At 35.9% G+C, this 21,555-nt stretch overlaps 3 protein-coding genes across 8 annotated transcripts; 2 read left to right on the top strand and 1 right to left on the bottom strand.

Moving 5' to 3' along the window:
- Positions 1-16: 16 nt before the first annotated feature.
- Positions 17-3,487, bottom strand: crybb1l3 (crystallin, beta B1, like 3). Of its 3 annotated transcripts, none has more exons than XM_084126572.1 (7): positions 3,344-3,464; positions 2,932-3,005; positions 2,682-2,800; positions 1,298-1,430; positions 1,049-1,191; positions 752-940; positions 17-362 (listed from the first exon to the last, which is right to left on the bottom strand). In XM_084126572.1, exons 2-6 carry the CDS (start codon positions 2,995-2,997, stop codon positions 775-777), a joined length of 627 nt encoding a protein of 208 aa, XP_083982698.1. In that variant the 5' UTR covers positions 2,998-3,005; positions 3,344-3,464; the 3' UTR covers positions 17-362; positions 752-774. The 3 variants fall into 3 exon arrangements, 2 of the variants coding, with proteins under 2 accessions (XP_083982698.1, XP_083982699.1); XR_014607975.1 differs by having other exon boundaries at positions 230-362; positions 712-940; XM_084126573.1 differs by lacking the exon at positions 17-362 and having other exon boundaries at positions 544-940; positions 3,344-3,487.
- A 740-nt stretch (positions 3,488-4,227) lies between these two features.
- cryba1a (crystallin, beta A1a) lies at positions 4,228-8,350 on the top strand. 4 transcript variants are annotated; one of them, XM_084126576.1, is made up of 6 exons: positions 4,228-4,343; positions 5,419-5,485; positions 5,587-5,705; positions 6,392-6,533; positions 6,629-6,771; positions 7,713-7,996. In XM_084126576.1, exons 2-6 carry the CDS (start codon positions 5,447-5,449, stop codon positions 7,858-7,860), a joined length of 591 nt encoding a protein of 196 aa, XP_083982702.1. In that variant the 5' UTR covers positions 4,228-4,343; positions 5,419-5,446; the 3' UTR covers positions 7,861-7,996. The 4 variants fall into 4 exon arrangements, with proteins under 4 accessions (XP_083982702.1, XP_083982703.1, XP_083982701.1 ...); XM_084126577.1 differs by lacking the exon at positions 4,228-4,343 and adding an exon at positions 4,635-4,824; XM_084126575.1 differs by lacking the exon at positions 4,228-4,343 and adding an exon at positions 4,726-4,820.
- Positions 8,351-10,359: 2,009 nt separating this feature from the next.
- On the top strand, positions 10,360-12,937 carry dhrs13a.3 (dehydrogenase/reductase (SDR family) member 13a, duplicate 3). The gene is made up of 5 exons (XM_084126723.1): positions 10,360-10,612; positions 10,736-10,854; positions 10,942-11,065; positions 11,139-11,465; positions 11,541-12,937. The coding sequence occupies exons 1-5, from the start codon at positions 10,486-10,488 to the stop codon at positions 11,798-11,800; spliced, it is 957 nt and encodes a 318-aa protein (XP_083982849.1). The 5' UTR covers positions 10,360-10,485; the 3' UTR covers positions 11,801-12,937.
- The last annotated feature ends 8,618 nt before the right edge of the window (positions 12,938-21,555 follow it).

Below are 21,555 nucleotides of genomic sequence, written 5' to 3'. Positions count from 1 at the left end.
TAAGGACATTGTATGATTATTGTGCTTTAAAATCTTTTATTTTTGTTTATTGATTTTCTAGGAAATTTGTTTTTAGATGCCAGCATCCCTGAGATATAGCCTAGTGATAAAGATAAAGTGTAGTAGGATCTCCTCTATTTTGTAAAAGGGGGTCTGAAATCTGTTCCTGGAGAGAGAAGAGGTATATTCTGTTCTCTTCTCCCCTCCGGTCTGCCACGATGAGGACTCCGTCCGTCACAATAGCAGCTGAGCATCTAGATTCTAGAAGATGTGGTGTGATGAAGCCAGGAGAAGGTTGAGTGCTGGAGTGCTGAATTGCACCTCCCTCTGGTTCAATGAATATTCCTGCCAGGGTTTAGCAGCTAAATGAGAAATTGATTCAGATTAGCTTTACTGTGGATGTTCATATGGTAGATATTCTATTATAAAGTAATAAAGACAAAGAGTTTAGATAATAAAGGCAAAGAGTTTAGATAGAGCAAATAAATATAATGATGCAAAACTATCAAACAAAACTGATGAATGATTAGACAAGCACTAAAATTGGGACAATTTTCTTTACTTTTTTTAAGGGGTTAGACGTAGAATGCATTTGCCATACTTAATAGTGTTTCTACAACTAGTCGTAACACATGATTGCTCATTTCTATAGGTAATGTCTATTCCAAGCTGCTCTTTTAATTCTAAAGGAATTTTATTTTATTTTTTTACATTCCACAGAGTTTTCCCTGCGGGGCTTTGCTGTATCCACCTGTCCATGCCACGTGTCATTCTTTATGCCATATCGAAGCAGCCTCTGTGATGCGTCTGCATGTCCCTCACTCTGCGCACAGACTGGATCTGGGGGTGATTGGCACCCCATTCGTTCCAGTGTTTATAGGATCCAAATTCAAACAGGTACTGATATCCACGGTAGCCAGGGTACTGGTATCCAACCCATCTACAGTAGGAACGAGCATAGTATATGGTAATTCATGAGATAACATCAAATGCTTAGATAATCTTCATCTTTTGTAATAGAAAATATAAGAAATGGTAAATCACTTACGTTCCACCATTTACTTGAATGCTGGCGACTCTGTCCTGGAAGCCATAACACCACAAACTTGGGATGTCCTCATCAGACACCTCCATCTTACGACCCTCAAAGTTCATGCACTCATACAGACAGATGTTATGGTCCTGGGGGTCCTACATGGAGAAAGAAACAATTGAGACGGTTTCTATGGTCCTCCTATTATTAATTGGTTATGTTTTGTGATAAAATGGGAAATGGACTGATATAATGTTCACCCACCATCTTGACGGGCCGGACAGACATGAGGCGATCACATCGATAGCTGTTAGACCAAGTGTCCCATCGAGGGTATTCGCCCCTCTCCAGCATGAACATCTCACCAGTCATATCCTGTTGCTCAAAACCTACCCATCTGCAAGACAGTAGAGGGCAAACACACTGTAAATGGTCTTTTTACATGTACATTATGGAAAAAATATTTTAAAATCCAAAAAAGAGTTCAAATTTTTCCCTTGATGTTCTTTTACGCTATTGACGAGTTAACAGATAAGAAACATTTGAGAAGGATTACGGAAATAAATTGTACATTTTTAAATAATTTGGACTATTCGCAGAATTTCGCACCATGGAAAATAGGAATCAAGGATGAAAGAAAGTTTGTGAAAGAAGCCTCTTATGCTCACCAAGGCTGCATTTATTTGATTAAAAATACAGTAAAAATAGTAATATTGTGAAATATTATTTACATTTTTAAATAACTATTTTTCAGCCTTAAGTGTCATGTGATCCTCAGAAATCATTAAAATATGCTGATTTGGAGCTCTAGAAACATTTCCTATTATTAATGTTGAAAAAAATTGTGCTGCTTAATATTTTTGTGGAAACTTGAAAGTCACTTGTAATGCATCCTTACTCAATTAAAGTACTAGTTTCTTTAAAGGGGTGGTTGATTATGATTTCACTTTTCTAACTTTAGTTAGTGTGTAATGTTGCTGTTTGAGCATAAACAACATTTGCAAAGTTACGAAGCTCAAAGTTCAAAGCAAAGGGAGATATTTTCTTTTAAAGAAATTGCTTTTTAAGGACAACAACAAACTATGCAACATTCCTCCCGGGTTAGTGACATCATGAACCCTAAACCCCGCCCCGGAACGCGATTTATAGATTATCAAGACAGAATATGCTAATCAATGACTAGAAGATAACTACACATACACTACATAAATTAATCAACTAACCATTCAGAAATGTTGTCTACATGTTGTCACTTATTCTTGAGTTTCTCCATCTTTCTTACTCCAGTGTGAACATAAAAGGCTGAAAGTTTTTGAAATTTCCAGTGCATGTCTGTGTGAGGTAATCGAAGCTGCTAAGAACCAGCTGTTGTAGCTCCGCCCTCTGTGTCAGCAGCTTATTTGCATTTAAAGGGACAGACACAAAAACGGTTCGTTTTTGCTCACCCTCAAAAAGTGACAACTTTAACATGCTATATAAAACTATCTGTGGGGTATTTTGAGCTAAAACTTCACATACACACTCTGGGGACATCAGAGATTTATTTTACTTCTTGTGAAAAGGGCATTATACCACCCCTTTAAAAAAAATTACCGACCCATATGCGACAACTCATATTATGCATATGATTTTTGAGATGAGTACTTACGGCCCACACTCCACTCTGATGGAGCCCACACGGCTAAGCCCCTTGTCACAAATGTTACGGCAATCTCCATTCAGCTCCATTATGCTCCCTTGGAAATTCTCGTACTCAAACAGATATATCTGATCAGAGAGATCACACAGTAAAGGCAAATAATTCAGCGAGTGCTTCTTGCACAAAACATGTGTAATGACAATATTAGAGGAAAAAAGAGAGAATCTGATAAGAGCATGATGGGACAGGTTTGACATACTCTGTGGGAGCTCTTTCCCGTGGCAAAGCGACTCCCCATACTTCCTTGTACAGCAGTGTGTGACATGGCTGAAGCTGCAAACGACAGAACAGAGAGAAGTTGAGCTTAAATGAAAGACTGAATCAAGATTAATTCCGGAATGTTACACTCAATTCTTCTTTGCTATTTATCAGAACACATTTGTAGAGAAATCATTAGCAACTTTTGAAAATCAGTCATGTGACATTTTTAAACGGTATCTATCTATCTATCTATCTATCTATCTATCTATCTATCTATCTATCTATCTATCTATCTATCTATCTATCTATCTATCTATTTAGTATCTATCTATCTATCTAATCTCAATCATAACAAACTTATTTAAAGGATGGTCACTCTGAAATTATTAAAACGACCAATCAGATCTCACCTAAACTTTTGCAGTCAGAGGAATGGAATGTAAAAGGAGTGCTGGCGGAGGAAAAGATGTCAAGGCCTGATTGTACACGGGCTTCAGGCTTCGGATGGGCTCTGTATACATATATATATGCCAGCAGTACTTCTAAAGCAAAATGAGACCAGGCTATTGGATAAAGGTGATGGCCGTTTGGAGGGGTTTGGAGTGGAGGCTTATCTATGTGACCCTGCTGACTCTGCTCATTGCTTTGTTCCAGGCTACGGCTGGATGTCTGATGTCTACCTCCATCAGCAAAAAGCGTGGCACTCCACAGCCCCTATCTCTTCAACACTCTCTCACACACACACTCATTCACTCTCTATAGCATGGCTAGCAATGTGCTGACCTCAGTAGACTGGCCACAGACCTCTCCATTGAGAGAAAGAGGACTTGTTGCCGTTGTGTGAAGCTTCAGCAGTTTTCTGTGTGGTTACGGTAATATATTTATGTTGTCAAGGATTTTGGAGCTTATAAGTTTGAAGTAAAAGTTCCCACAAGTGTACATTTAGGTACATTTCCTGACTATTAAATATTAAACAAAACATAAATAGTGATGCATTTAATTATTCTCACAATCATACACATGACCATCGACAAATCAAAAATACTTCTCTTTGTAGAGTTATACTGAAACTCATCCAAAAAGCTGCAAAATTATGAATCAATCTTCTTATTTACTTGAATGCCATAATTCACACACTTCATTTGACTCAGTCATGCACCTCCTAGATCGACTGGGCCCCAGCCATGGAGCCTGCTTTGCATAAAGTCAAAGGAGTGGGCAGGACATGGATGTTGAATGGATGTGCTTGTAAGGGCCTGTTGCGTGTGTATGCATATGGGAGAGCGTCTGTATGTGGGCGAGTATGTAAAGGCAGGTGGAAGTGCTGTTGAAACATTCTGTAGCTGCCACCGCACTGAGAGGAGAGCAGAAGGGTCTCAATGCAGCTTAAAAATGGACTTTTAATGATAGGTAATTTTTAAAAACCAGCGTTTTTAATATTTAAGGATACCTAGTGTTTTTGGGGATGTTTGTACCAAACATTTTTGGCTTGAAAGAAACCTTGAATGCATACCTCAGTAAATCTTTGTGTTGTCTTTGCTGGAATGATCTCAAGTCGAAACAGCTTGCTTGTGTTCCTGCAAGCATGTGTGCTTTGCCGTACACTCCGGTCATATGTAAAAGCATGCATGGAATCACTTGCCTGGCATCCACTCCGGTGGCAGATGCCAGTAGGCACGATGCCTCCCTGGCTACGGCAGATGGCATTGTGAGCTGGGTAAAGCCAAAGGCTCAGTCCAAAACAATGAGGCCTGAGGCAAAGTGCTGACTCCTGCCTGCCCTGTGGCCAATCTTCCCTTACTGTCATGCTACATATAAATAGAGCCCTTAGTCGGAGGTCTGGAGACCGTTGTGTGGAACTCCTGAGTGCTTGCAGCTATTTGTTGGGTAGGTCAGGTAAGCCCTTCATGTTTGTCCTTTCAGCCTCAACATCTTTTAGTGTGCTTTTCTGATCTGCAGAACTCTAGGGGAGGGGCGCACATATGCACAATTGAAAACCCAAAACAAACATAGCAAGCATATATGGGTGTCTTTGTCAAAATATACATGAATTGTTTTTGTCAATATGGGCATTTCAGAAAATGTATATAAATATATAAAATTAGTGACTAAATTAAAATGTAATTACAATGAAAAAATAGGCAGTATAAGCTTTGCATAACGTAAAACCTTCTAGATTATCTTGATATTAAGGATAACTTTGATATTTTAGGAGTTGCTGATATAATCTCTGCCATTTTTAAATTTGCATATACCTCAGTGTTTTGGCTATAAATCAGTATATTTCAGTAAGCTGTGGTTTTATCCTGTTATGTTTGGATGATACCTTCTAAAACAGCAGCCAGGTCTAATTTGTTGGCTGCCATATCTTTCTTATTTTTTTTTATCCCTAGGCTACTTGTAGAGTTAACATAAATTATAAAGAACCTATGCATGTTTTTTTTTTTTTTTTTTTTTTTTTTTTTTACATTTCTGTATTGTTCAGGTCTATCAGCATTGAGATATCTTCAAGGATGGCTCTGACTAATCCCATGCCAATGGGGCCATGGAAGGCAAGTAAACACTTAATGTCTATGAAATAATGCCGGTCACAATACAAAATGATATAGAATTATCTGAATCACATCTCTTTTGTCTCTGTGAATATGTGTAGCTCACAGTCTATGACCAAGAGAACTTCCAAGGCAAGCGCGTGGAGTTCACCTCAGCCTGTCAAAACATAATGGAATGTGGCATGGACACTGTCCGCTCTCTGAAAGTGGAGTGTGGCGCGTAAGTCATGCATTCACAGACACGTACTATCTAAATGAGACCATACCAGACTTCAATTGTTGTTGTATCATGCTAATTAATTAGAAGTACTACAGTTTAACCCCTAAGAGAAAAGTATTTGCACTTTAAAAACTATATATTTTAAATAATATTAATAATATTGTGTACATTTTTAATGTATTTGAATAATATGTAATATTCTTAGTGTGTAAAATATAATTAATATATAAATAATTATTATTTATTATATATATATAAATATATATAATATGATATAATATATATATATAATTAATAAAATATATTTATAATATAAAATCATTTTTTATCATTCAAAAGTTTTTAGTGTAGTCGTGTTCAAAAAATGTTGGGTTTTCATGTTTTATGGGGATTTTCTATAGACATAATGATTTTTGTACTGTACAAACTGTATATTCTATCCCCTTACACTAACCTTACCCCTAAACCTACCCATCACAGAAAACTTTCTGCATATTAACATTTTCAAAAAACATTTATAAACTGTTTTCCTCATGGGACCCCCCAAAAAATGTCCCCATTAGGACAAGGATTTTGGATATTGCATCTTCGTTTGTCCCCATAACGTTTGTCCCCACACACACACACACACACACACGCACACACACTACACATGTTATTTATGTAGCGTGTGTATATTTGAACAGTTGGGTGGGCTACGAACACTCCAGCTTCTGTGGGCAGCAGTTCATCTTGGAGAGAGGCGACTACCCTCGCTGGGAGTCTTGGAGCGGCAGCAATGCCTACCACATCGAGAGGCTAATGTCCTTCCGGCCAATCTGCTCTGCTGTGAGTCTGAAACCATATCAACTAATCAGTGGCGAAATGGCTTAACCATTTCTCCAAATAAAACACAATCTCTTCCGCTGTTATGATCTGCGCAGAACCACAAGGAGTCAAAGATTACTGTCTTTGAGCGGGAGAACTTTATCGGACACCAGTGGGAGATAACTGATGACTACCCCTCTCTCAAGGCCATGGGCTGGCCCTCCAATGAGATCGGATCAATGCAGGTGCAAAGTGGGGCGTGAGTACCATACTTTTCTCTCTCTCTCTATATGGCATTAGCTTCTGGTGCTGTAACCAGTGTTGCCTCTAAGCTGCACACATGCATGGCCACGCACCTCTGATGAAAAAACAAAATGCCACACTGAAGGAAGAGTCAAAAAAAGCTATTTGAAAGATTATATTTAATTTAATTTAATTTAATTTAATTTAATTTAATTTAATTTAATTTAATTTAATTTAATTTAATTTAATTTAATTTAATTTAATTTAATTATAGTTCAAAGAATGGCACACTGTAACATAAAAAATAATCTCGGATAACCTTAAAATGTGCTTCATATTTTCTAAATTAACGGCTTGTTTTCAGAAATATGATTTATTTTTGACTTGGTTACATCAGGGGTCAAATAAAATACAAATAGCACTTTAAAGTCACCATGAAATCGAACAATTATTATATTTTATGGAATATTGCAGTTTTTATTATAAATGATTTATCCAAGCAAAAATCATTATTTTTTAATAAATTCATGTACCCTCATAATCTTTATATCAAAATAACTCCCCTTCCCCCTTGCATCGACATCTCCTTTCTTCTCTGATGACGTGTTTACTGGCGCGAGGGCGGGACAACCTGTCACTCACATGAGATCCACCAATAGCAAACCACAGATATGTTATGATAGGGAAAAAATGCCTATCGCAACTCCCGTGTCATGCAGACTTTAAAGTTACAGGATGATGAAAGCACTTTTGAGTGTACACTGTGTTCAGGTCTGGTATAAGGGATGTTTTTTCTCAGGTGGCCGAATCGTTCGTCCTATAGAAAGAGGTTTTGCTCTGCAAGATAAAAACAATTAGAGGGCACATGGGCAGTAACCTTGCAATATTTGGGATACTTGGAATTTTAAACTAGAGAACTCAATTTGCATTTGTCATGTGTTTCCTCACTGCATTTAGCTGGGTTTGTTACCAGTACCCCGGCTACCGTGGTTACCAGTACATCATGGAGTGTGACCACCATGGCGGCGATTACAAACACTACAGGGAGTGGGGCTCCCACGCTCAGACCTTCCAGGTGCAGTCCCTCCGCCGGGTTCAGCAGTGAGGGCAACTCGCCCAGCGCCCTTCCTCCCTCCCCCCGCCTCCTCCTCCTCTTCCTCACCTCCACCCCTTCATTCCGATACCAGCAAGCCCAGCACAGGCTGAACGTCTGGTGCATTCGGCAAATGTTTACAACGCTTTCTTCTTTCTGCATTCCATCGATTTGAAAGAAAAGAGTCAGAGGAAGAACTCAAGCAGACTGATTCTGTGAGCGGCACAGTGGTGTGATTTAAGCTTCTCATCACTGTCATGATGCAGTCTGTGCAAAAGAGATCAATAAAGGGTACACACATGAAAACCAACCATTGTGAGAGTGTGTTTGATGCATGCAGTGTAGTTTGAAACTAACTTTGTAAAATGGCCAACATTTTAATCATCATTAGCACCAAAACATCCTATTGTAAAAAAGAGTTGATTTCCAGTGGCTTGTGAGTACAGGGGCATAATAGGGTGCAAAGCTGAAAACGAATAAATAAAAGTTTATTGTTGTTTCCACCTATGTTTGGGTGTGATGTTGATTTTCCTTACCTGTCACCCATTATGATTACATACAAAATTATTTATTTATGATAAATATTGTCAAATCTATTCACTTTAAGGAAGGAATTAATTTAAACTGCATGTTGGATTCAAATGATTTTCAGCTTCATCTACTGAATCATGACAATCAGAAAAAAATCTTACATTTTTGACAAAACAACTAGGGTGAATACTGGTAAAGTGGGACACTTTCTGATAATTTACCTTCTGCATAATGTTTTATTATGATTTAAATGTCTTAGCCCCTCATATGATACTATTCTAAATATCTTAAGTGCTCTACTCTACTATACAGAATAAAAAAGAAAGAAACATTAAACACAGGATGGATGACTCTTCCTCAAACACACATGGACCCCAAACCACATTTTTCCAGGCGCTACTGGCAAACTGGGACACCTTTATTGGCAAACTGGGACACTTCAAACACATTAAATTGTTATTCAAATGTAGGCCAAATGAATTAAATACACAATTACAATATAAACAACAACAACAAAAATAATAAAAATCACTTTTTTTAAGGAGGGGTGCAGGTACAGCAGATTCTTTCCACCCCTCCCTCCCTCGCCTGTTCACAATATTTTGTATTGGGTTTAGTTTATTTCATATAAATTTAAAAAATAGAAATCTTCATAAACATTTCTTCTTATAGGCTAATTTTATTCCACACAGGCTAAGTTTCATTTATTTTTGTTGAAAAGTTTTTTTGCAAATATTGCAAATGTCCCAGCCATTCAAGCTTGTACCCTCCATCTTTCTTTTTTTTTTTTTTCTTTTTTTTTTTTTGGAATTGGCATTGTTTTTTAAAATCAGTTTACAATCTTTGTTGAAATATGTAGCTAGCTAACTAAATTTATAACTAACTTTAATAAATTTAAGAGGGGCATACAAAAAGCGAACTCAGTTCCCCCATTAGAATGACTTAAATGGCTGTCCCAGTTTGCCAGTAATACCCTGTCCCAGTTTAACAATACGCTATTGGCAAACTGGGACAGTGTCAAAATTACATAAAAAACAACAAAAAAAGATTCATATGAATGTGATTTTTACAAATTCTGATTCACCATTACATCCTATAACAAAATATATAACAATTACAAATGATCCATGAGTGTTTTCATTTTTATAATCTTAACATTATTCACCTCAGAATGCTGTGTCATTTTACTTTACCATCACGGTTCATTGTACGGTTGTTGAATATGGTGTGCCACACCCCCGGAAGTGATGTCATAGCCACAGAATCTATATTTTTTATCACATACTTGCTTATGATGAGCTCAGTGTTGATTTTTAGTAATGGAATCATTTACATGTAAAGATAGAAATTAAGAAGCTTAACTGTCCCACTTTACCCATTGTCCCACTTTGCCAGTATTCACCCTATATTTTGCTTATCACGCATAGGCCTACACGCAGTAGCAAGTGAGTTAAAATTGGAAAATTATCAAACAAATTAAACAATTTCTGTTGTTTCTGTTGTGAAACTATTTAAAAAACTATTTTTTTTTCTTTTTTTCTTCTTTTTATTTTACAAAAACTAAACTGCAACATCAGAGCCTGTGTTAAGGTTATAACATTAACATTTCACAAGTGTTGAGTATGCTCTGAGGAAAGGTGTTTTAGGGGTAGTGTGTGATAATGTAATGGGTAATGGCATAATATTAATAATAAAGAATAAATAAAATGAAATGTTTCATTTTTTATTAAGAACATTATAATATATAACATTATAACATCTAATCATTTCATAGTGGAAATGGTGCTTTTTAAAATACAAATGGCAGGTAATTTTTTGGGACATTTTTGTGGTACTAAAACGGGCTTATTTTTTAAGTATAATTTATCATGCTCTTTTTTTGGTATTGGGGTGATTCTCTTCAGAAAGTGCGAATTTTCTTCTTGAGATGACGTAGAGAAATGGCGCCATCCAGCGCTTGTCAGAAGTTAAACCCGGAAACTGGCCGTTACAAAAGCTGAAAAAAACACGATAACAGTCTGGAGTGAGCAACGGAGCAAAACACATGTACTCTCCTAAACTTTGAAAATTTGTAACATTCCTCAATTGAGGCCCTCAAAGGACATAATGTCTATCCTGTTGTCAGTGCTGGCCGGTGTGCTGGCTATATATATACTGCTTTATTACACCGTGTTTAAAGGAGCTAGATTTAAGAGCAGCGTCACGTTAAAGGGGAAAACAGCAATTGTAACAGGTTGGTAACATTTGAACGATACATGATATATTTGCATATTTATATCGACTGTAGTTTACTGTACATCAGAGAACATTTAACGTTGTCTCAGGGTTGAGTAATCAATAATTTGTATGTTTGCAGGAAGTAATACAGGCATTGGAAAACCCACAGCCTTGGATCTGGCGAAGAGAGGGGCCCGAGTGATCCTCGCCTGCCGAAACAAACAGAAAGCTGAAGCTGCAGTTTATGACATAAGAAAGGTGAACTGTTCCATTGACCTCAATTCCTCCCAGTTCTTATTACACTGAGATAAGTCTAAAAGAAAGAACTTGCTGTATATCCTCCAGGAAAGTGGGAACTCTGAGGTACTGTTCATGCAACTGGACCTGGCCAGTTTAAAGTCAGTGCGTGATTTTGCTGAGACTTTTCTGAAGAGTGAACCGAGGCTCGACTTGCTCATTAACAATGCAGGTAACTTAAGAGGCAATCTGGTGTATGGACACATGCAAGAACATGATTTCAGTGTGTGAGGTTTTCTCTCTAGGTGTTATCGCATCAGGCAGAACTGATGATGGCTTTGGCATGGCGTTCGGCGTCAACCACCTGGGCCACTTTTTGCTGACGCTGTTGCTGTTGGATCGCCTGAAGCAGTCAGAGCACAGCCGCGTTGTCAACGTGTCCGCCCTGCTGCATCGTCTGGGTTCTGTGGACTTCAACCTCCTCAATGCCCACAAGGATCTGGTCACAGGTCAGTCTTCCTGGCACGCATTCAGAGCCTACTGCCACAGCAAACTCTGCAATGTGCTCTTTACCCGTGAGCTCGCAAACCGCTTGGAGGGGACGAGTGTCACCTGCTATTGCCTGCATCCAGGTTAGTGGTCCTTCGTTTTTTTGTCTGCCATTATGTCACAAGTATTATTATTCCTCCACATTTTCTTCTTCATAGGTGTCATAGCCACTGAGATTGGTCGGAATATGAGTTCGGTGCAGAAGCTGGTTTTTCCGATCATGTCCAAGCTGTTTTTCCTGGATCCTGAGGGAGGTGCGCAGACCACGCTATACTGTGCTTTGCAGGAGGGACTCGAGCCTCTGAGTGGACGCTACTTCTCTTCCTGCGCTCTGCAGAATGTTAGCGCGGACGGACGGGACGATGCCCTGGCCAGGAAGCTTTGGGAAGTGAGCGAGAGGCTGTGTGGCCTGTCTTAAGTGAGCTCATGCAGGTTTGTGGAACAATAGAACTCCACACACAAAAGCCCAATACAGCATTATGAGTATCAGCTGTTGTGGTTCTTCATTTAATTCACAGGTGCACAGCACACGTAGCTGAGGTGGCTGGTTTTTGCATTTAGTATATAGTTTTAAAATATGTTGTTGCTTTAAATGAATACAATATATTTCTATTAGGGTTTCACTGATATTTAATTTCTGCTTAATACCATAACCTGATCATTTTTGTAATGGTCCTATAAATTGTCTTAATCAAATAAAAATAAAACACTAAAAACTAAACTGATTTAGGCATCACAACATTATAATGTACAGAATGAAAAATGGATATTCGTTTTGATATTTGTAAAGATTATATCTAATATTATTATCATCAAATTCTTAGTATTTTTTTAAGATTGACTTAAAGTGTTAGATGGCAAAAGTAATCTAAATGTAAAAAGTAAAAGAAATCAGCATAAAATTAATTCTAATTAAATTATGATTAAAAAAATTGACATATTGCGTTAACACTTTATTTTAAGGTGACGTAGTTACTCATTACTACATGTAGTACTTACTATAGTAATAACAGTAAATTAACTAACCCTAAAACCAACTGTAACTCTATAGTAAGTACATGTAGTTAATTAATATTACTCAGTACTTATTTGAGTAAGCACAATGTAACTACGTCACCCTAAAATGAAGTGTAACCAAAAATGGGCCAATAACTAATGTTGTACCAATGTACTGTGCATCCCTACTTTAAATTAAGCAATATATGCATAGCTTGGGGAACCGTAACCAAAGTAACATTTAATGTTCCTATGATATGTAATGCTTATTATTTTTTTGAAAATATATAGAGGTGAAATAGAGTTATGATTTGTATTCACTCAGTGGACTTTGTATTATGTTCGTTCTCTCTCTCTCTCTCTCTCTCTCTCTCTCTCTCTCTCTCTCTCTCTCTCTCTCTCTCTCTCTCTCTCTCTCTCTCTCTCTCTCTCTCTCTCTCTCTCTCTCTCTCTCTCTCTCTTTAACTCATGACCAATTCAAATACCTCATGTATTTGAAAATCAAATGAAGAAAGTAAAAAAAATAAAATAAAGAAAAGTTTCATTCATTTAAAGCCTATTTACCTTGTCAGATAGGATATTTATATATTGATGGGATGTTGTACCTTTTTGGTTCACTGGGGGGCAGTAGCGTGTCACATTTGGCAACTTCAACTCAGGGCAACACACAACCTTAAGAGTCTACAGAGACCTCGGTCAAGATGACAATCATTAGAATAAAGTAGGTTAGATTACACTGAGAATTGCAGAAGTAATTTCATGTCATATTAGAGTTTGCTTTTCCAATGAATGAAAGTGGGCGTCTGGGGCTACAATCATTCAGTGTGATGGGATAACCAAAAAGAAGACTTGTTATAGACCCATACCCATATCCATGCATCTTCGACAGAACCCCCGTTGCTAATAGATCCTTTACCTCACAATGGGATAATCACTTTTTTACACTTTTTTTTTTTTTTTTTTTTTTTTAGACCTCATCTTAGCATCCTGTTTATATATGCTGATATTTTTACTCTTCATTCTCTGTCTTACTGCATACTATCCAGGTGGATGAATCTGGTCAGTTTTACTCAGTTTCTTCTGTGCACTTATTGTTTTCCAACCTGAAAGTATCAGATCCATTGACTGTCACTTGTGCCGTATTTATAAAATCCATTCTGTGCTCATGTCACCGATCATATCTCAAATGTTGCCCACCTCTCCTCTGTGTTTGTTCTCAGGCATGGTAAGTCTGTAACTACACCGTCCTCTTCGATTCGTTTTGTAGAAGCAAAACACATTGATGAGTGACGGCAGGTGTTTACTTTGGACGCACTCCCAAGCTCTTTGGCACAGTACTTAACGACTGGATTAGTGCATCAATTAGCAATCACTGCATGGGAGGAGCCTGATTGATCGAGACTGCTGCTGCTGCTGCTAAGGCTGGGCGTGGGGCATGCTGGGGCATGTGAGTGTGGGAAGCAGCTGTGTGTGTGTGTGAGAGACTGTGTAGTGTCCAGCTGCTTGAGAATTAGTTCAAAGGATTAATTTCACTGCATGATGGCAGAATAAAACCATACGGCCCTCGTTGACCTTGTAAGGATATCTCATGCATACCTGGAACTGTCACATGATCGTGATTTGCTAAAGCTAATGTGTCTTTAAAAAAAAAAAAAATGCTATTACAAGTTGGAGACCACTATAATATATTAACATTTGTCTTGTTTATATTGTATTACAAAATGTAAAGAAATTATACTATAAATATTATTAATTACAATGGAACTATTATAGTAGTTGTCTCATAATATATTTGTTGACTTGTTTATATTTTTATAATAATACAAGATAAAAATTCTATTAATTGAGAACATTATGATGATAAAATTAATTATATTTTAATAAAAAAATATATGATTGAATATATAATTGAACTATTATTATATTAACTTAATTATTATTATAGTATATTACACATACACTCACACACACACAGTAGAGGCCAAAATTATTAGAATGGTAAGATTTTTAAAAATGTTTTAAAAGAAGTCTCTTCTGCTCACCAAGGCTTAATTTATTTGATCCAAAATACAGCAAAAACAGTAATATTGTGAAATATTTTTACAATTTAAAATAACTGTTTTCTATTTGAATATATTTTAAAATGCAATTTATTTCTCCAGTCTTCAGTGTCACATGATCCTTCAGAAATCATTCTAATATGATGATTTGATGCTCAAGAAACATTTATTATTATTATTATTATTATCAATGTTGAAGACAGTTGTGTACATTTTTTTTTTCCAGAATTATTTGATGAATAGAAAGTTCACAATAACAACATTTATCTGAAATAGAAAGATTTTGTAATATCAATACCGTTCAAAAGTTTGGGGTCAGTAAGATTTTTTTTTTTGTGTGTGGAAAGAAATGAAAGGAATTAATTATTTCACTATATTACTGTTTTTGCTGTATTTTGGATCAAATAAATGAAGCCTTGGTGAGCAGAAGAGACTTCTTTTAAAACATTAAAAAATCTTACCGTTCTAATGCTTTTGGTGCAAAATGATACAATGCAGTTTTCATTTTATTTTGTATGTTCGCCCTTAAAAAATGAAATCAAAGGAGTTTTGTGGCTTTTAGTCCATGTCCATTAGATTTGTGGTTGTGTATTAATGCTAAACAATACTCATAAATGTTGGCAAAATGAACTTTTAACAGATATGTGTGTATTTTAACAGATCATTAAAATTTTCAGGAATACACACCAAAATTAGTGATGACTAACTACACCGACTCTTGTCCAATCAGATGCTCTCTAGTATGAGAATGTCCCTTCCCTATTACCATTTGCAATTACAATTGCATCCAAGATGACTGAAGTATGTACATCCTGTTGGCTATTTAAGAAAACCTTTTCGTATTATCCACTCAAACTTTCTTTTTTAAATAGGGAACATGTCAAGCAGTTTCACTGTGTTTTTAAGTTATATTTGTAATAACATAATTGCAGCGAGATTACGTCATTGGCTCAGTGCGTACAGTGACTGGTTTTCACTGCAGAAGGTAGCAGGTGGTCAGGGGAGCAGCACACTTCCATCTCAGCCTGAGAGGCAAAGTGATGCTGGGTCTCACTTTAGAGTAACACGCGAGGTGTGAGATGGGAAGGGGGGTTTGATTGTGAGAATGGGTGACAACATTTTGGAGAATCATTCAAATAAAGGCTGCTTGTGTCACGAGCAAAGCCTTTCTGTTTATCCTTCTCGCCCGCCCCGTGCAGAAATGCCATCTGAAGGCGGTAAATAGAAGCATCCTTTGGGTCATGTTATTTCCACAGGTGCAATTAACACCCCCATCTGCTAATCTGTGATTAACGATGTTTACAAATATGCTGCACATGCCGGAGAGTGTCAGAATAGCAGCTCACACCTTCTTCTTACTCTTTCCTATCTTGTCTGTCGTCTTCCATGGTATTGTGTTTCTGGATTAGTAATTAGGGTTTGGGTGGGAGGTGACAGAAGGAAACCAGACCCTTAAAGCAGTTGCATCTGAGCAGGGCAAATTTAGGATGGATGGATGGATGGTGTGTGTATATATATATATATTACTTCATTATATAAAGTAATATATATATATATATATAAAGTAATATATATATATATATATATATATATATATATATATATATATATATATATTACTTTATATATATATATATATATATATTACTTTATATAATGAAGTAATATATATATATATATATATATATATATATTACTTTATATATATATATATATATATATATATATATAAGTAATATATATATATATATATATATATATATATATTACTTCATTATATAAAGTAATATATATATATATATATATATAAAGTAATATATATATATATATATATATATATATATATATATATATATATATATATATATATATATATATATATATATATATATATATATTACTTTATATATATATATATATATATATATATATATATATATATATATATATATATATATATATATATATATATATATATATATATATATATATATATATATTACTTTATATATATATATATTACTTTATATATATTACTTTATATAATGAAGTAATGTTTGTAAAAACTAATTTAAGAATTTATTATATTTGTTTTGCCCCTTTTTTTGCTGTGATGGACAGCAGTAGTTCACCAGTTTGTGTAAAACCTGCTGATCATGTTCTCCTGCATGATTTTGATCCATTTGATTTTTGATGTAGGCCTATAATACAATTTATTTATAAATATTTTGTTTATATAATTAATGTTAATATGTGTTAAATTATAAATATCCAAGTTTTATAATATAAATAACATATAAATATATAATCCCAGGTTTTCCACTGATCTGATTTGGATTTTATTTATAATGATGATTTTATGATTAATTATATTTTTGATGCATTATTGTTGTCAATCCTCATTTATTAAGAGTCCTTAATAAGATTGCTGCATTAATTGTTGAAAATAAGAGAAATGTTAAAACCACTTAATGTAGATTCCATTCAAATTTTAAATTCCTTTATTTTTACTACTGTATCTTTTTTTTAGTTTAATCTTAAAATATACATATAAATATAAAATATTGCAAAAACGTTCACCATTAAAAATGAATATAATCTTGTTTGTTAAAACTTGTTCCTAAGTTTTGCATCTTCATTGTGAAAATTATTGTAACATTTGTTAAAATCTCCAATAAATAGAGTATTAAAAAATTACTAATCATCATTATAATGTTTGCAATCTGAATTATGCTGTTGTGATTTATACAAAATTTATTTAACCATCTAAATCAACCCTTTACATGGCAAAGACGGCATAGAAAGTGCATTTACGTACAGAACCTAAGACTTACACCTAACTTGCCTGAAACTTGAACACTATTCTTTTGCTGTTTTGTATGCACTGGCATTTCCTTCAAGAAATGGGAAATGCAGTTTTGAATAGATACTCCCCTTTAATGTTCTGTACCTGTCATATAGTGTTGAAAACTTTCCCAGTGATGTGCTGGTTTAAATGAGCCCGTTGCTCTTTGACTGTGCCTGGAGACAGGAGTGCATTAAAAAATAGACAAGCAAGTTATTGCTGGTTTCGTAAAAGCTTCATAAACATGCATTAATTTACACCATTTAGGTAAATGAGCCCATTTCCTTGTTTTAGCAATTTGCTGTAATCTAATGACGAACTGTAGCTTGCTGTGCACAGCTCTGAAAGCATGCTGCTGGGTAAGCCAGCTTTATAAACGCTATCAATTAGGCTGATGCTACAATGCTCCACAATTGTTTTACTAATTGCCAATTAGCTACCTTGAAATAAAGCACCATTTTTATTTTATTTTAGAGATTTACTGAGCAATCACTCATTTTCAAACAAGTACAGGATATTTGCAAAAAACATTAACGCTGTCCCAGAGGAAGGAAGGTGATATCTAGTGGTGTTTTCAACACAGAGGGAAGAAAACTGCATGCAGCATCAATCCATTTCTGTTTGTATGGAGGAGGAGAAAGGACAAGAATCACTGTTAATCACAATTTACTTGGTTGAAACACACATGACGTGCAGTATTTACTCTCATTTTTAATCTTTCGTACTCCTGAGAATACATAATGAATTGTCAAACAGCAGGCTGGTTAATAATTAGTCAGGCCGTCTTTGGTTAAACAAAGAGAAGGAGATACTCTAGATCTTTAATGGCAGGGTTCAGTCAAGTTGTGACAGTCATTCATTAAGACGTCTTATAAAAAGCACAGCTGGCGCAACAGTCATGCTCTGTGTTTTTGGAAGTGTGTTTTACAGTGGAGAGGTGAGACTCTGAATGGATAACAGCTTCTCTGGGGCTGTTTTTGTTGTGATGCATCACATGAACAACGTTACATTTTTCTTGTCAAACGGCCAGTCAAATGCGAATCGCCCGGTTACTCAAAGACAATGAAAGAATTCCAATTATGCACAAACAACTTCGGTTGGAGAGCTCAGCGAAAACGTTAACGTTTCTGTGAAGGTATAAACAAGAAGCTCTTATTGACAGTTCAAGGCTTCCTCTTTGTCTGAAATCCACTGAAAATTGAAAGAGAAATTCAGAGGAAGCGTGATTATTGATTGGATACTAATTGCACTCCTGAAAAAATAAACAGGCCAGACTGGATCAAACCTATCAGATGCACTATTAGCACCTCATTCACTGCGTGAAAGAGTAAGCAATGTTTAGGAGGGAAAATGCCACCCAAAATTAAAATTGTCATTGTTTATTTGACAATACCTGTATGAGCCTGAAAAAATGTCCCAGTGTTTTTTGTCCTCACAATGAAAGTCAATGGGGGCCACTGTCCAATGTTTGGGACGCCATTGACTTTCCTTGAATTGACTTTTCAAAATGTCGTCTTTTGTGTTCCACAGAAGTCATAGAGGTTTGGAATGACATGAGGATGTAAAAAGCAAGTGTTTTAAAAGGACATCCACTACCGAATATATATCTATATCTATATATCTATTCAGTAGTGGACCAGGTAACTTGCTTTATTAAGTTAAACCAACAATTTTTTTACAGTGATATATATAGCACTGTAAAAAAATTGTTGGTTTAACTTAATAAAGCAAGTTACCTGGTTGCCATAAATTTGAGTTAATACAACAAAGGAGATTGGTTTAATTAATAGAAACTCAAAATATAACAATATTTTGAGTTTCTATTAATTAAACCAATCTCCTTTGTTGTATTAACTCGCATGAATTATCTAAGTTGATTTGACAAAAGATAAAAAGTTGTGATGAATCATAAAACAAATATTTTTTTACAGTGTATATATTAAATAAATTATTACTTTTATTCAGCAAGGATGCATTAAATTGATCAAAAGTCACAGTAAAGACATTTTAATGTTACAAAAGATCTCTATTCCTATGAAATCTGTTCATTTGAACTTTCTATTCATTAAAGAATTCTGAGCACCAAATCAACATATTAAAATTATTTCTGAAGGATCATGTTGAGTTGGTTGCAAAACTTGGAAACCGTGACAAACATTAAAAGGAAAAAAGGAAACAATGAGAAACGAACTAAAAGTCCATGAAACACGAAACTGAAGCTAGAACTCTTAAACTTTTGTGCTCTCGTATCACGTCTTTTGCTGCGTCTCGGGCATGACATGGCATTCTAAAAACGCAGCGCTCTAGTTAAAAGAAGTTCTAGACCTTGTGCTTTTTTCCTTTCCGCCGACCTGCTTCTCGCATTTTTAACAGCAAAAATGCGTTCTGTGTGAACCAGACCTTAGTGCGCATATGCAGTTTTCATTGGCCTAGATTCATTTGTCCCTATATTTGAATGCTCCGCTAGCACGCAAGATTTAAATGGCGGAATATTATGACGGCTCGTTCACGAGTGGGACTGGTGCTTTGACTGCGGTGCCTTTGAGCCATTTTCTCAGGGGGACTAAATCTGTTAATTAATGAGCATGGTGAACTAACTCCTCTTGGCTCTGGTGACAGAGGAAACATGCCAAAGCAACAAACACAAACAGATGTGCGAGGCAATGGGATGGAAAACAAAATCCATATCTTCTCGCAACGTTGTGCAGCAAGTTGCGTCGTGCGTACTTCTCTACGTCTTATTTGGAACTTTCTGTTATTGATGTCTAATTGCTGCATCAGCTGTGTTCTCAGTCTCTGGGTCAGTGTGTCTTGGCAGGCCCACATAGCTACAAGGGCTTTTTATTTATGGGTTGAAATGTGAACCAGGAGGACTACTTTTGATTACTAGCAATTTATCTAATAAGGTGGAAAATCCTTAACCACATGAGGCCGAGAGTTTGGGGCATGTGGCGTATGGGGGGTGGCGTATAGCTGTGCCGCTTGGGGAGCTTGTGATCCCTGTTCTGAATCAAGAGTGCAGCTCAGGTAGGGTTTTAATTATGGTTCCCTACTTCCCCAGACTCTTCAGACACACAGGCCTCACAGTTGGGACATTCTCGGTCTCCAAAGCAAAACCTGATGCCATTGAACCAGAGAGGTGCTCTAGTGCAGACAACTGAGATCTTTTCGTTTTTGTGTATCCAAAGCTCAGTGGCGATCAGGTGGGGTGTGTTGATTGGATTCATGCAGTCATTGATCTCCACTCGTTGATGCACATGCACTGCTTTTGCACTCTTTATGGTTTTTGTAGGAGGGATCAATTGACTGCAAGAGCAACAATGTAAACATGGATACTAATGCAGCTTCTACATGACTAACTTCCTACTTGAATATAACCAGTGGAACTGGGCAGATAAATCAACGCTGAGATTTTGTGAAATGTGCCATTTGATGTCATTTTCAAGATGACGGAGACTACCATGCCCAGGCCATAGAAATAACCCCCCCCCCCAAAAAAAAAAACAAAAAAACATGAAACATTGTAAAAATGAATTGATGTGTTATGAAAGAACATGAATAAACAACGAACAATAGTATAACCATACATTAATTTGAATTAGTTTTTAATTTAAAAATTGTTTACAAATTGAACTGTATTGCAAAGTGTTGCCAAAATTGTTTCAATGTTTTATTATTATTTATTGTTTAAAGAAAACTATAACATTTTATCGGCGTAGCCTATTCACAAAGTTCACTATAATTATAATAAATGTAACTATTGTAATTTATAACAATGAACAGTAGTATTATAATATATTTCTAATGTAGATACATTTTTCTAAAAATGCAAAAATATTTTTTACTATTGTTAACAAATTGAACTTAACTGCAAACTTTTACCAACATGATTTGCCGAAGTAGTCGTTAAATTTATTATAATTTAATTCATACATTGAAATTATCAGAATATTTTATGATTTTATTTTATTTATTTATTTTGCTGCTTATAGCAAACGCAAGCATTCTGCTGTCACAGGTTTTATATATGGCATTGGTAATTGACTATGGTGTATGATTGACTGGAATGCTTTGAGGTTGGCAGTTCTTGACTATTCCCACCTCTGATTTGGTTTGGAGCGCAGGATTATTTAGACATCAGTTCAAACAGTGGACAACAGTGATCAACAAGTGCGGCCCGCTGCCCTCTTGGCAAGCTTCTGTGCAGCAGGCAGCAGATGGGACAGAGTCATCAATATCGGCCGCTGGCCATTGATCAGCTGTATTGATCAG

This window comes from Abramis brama (assembly GCF_963993115.1).
Source record: "Abramis brama genome assembly, chromosome: 10".
NCBI lineage: Eukaryota > Metazoa > Chordata > Actinopteri > Cypriniformes > Leuciscidae > Abramis > Abramis brama.
Note: the sequence above shows the minus strand (reverse complement) of the source record. Positions and strands in the feature narration are given on the sequence as shown.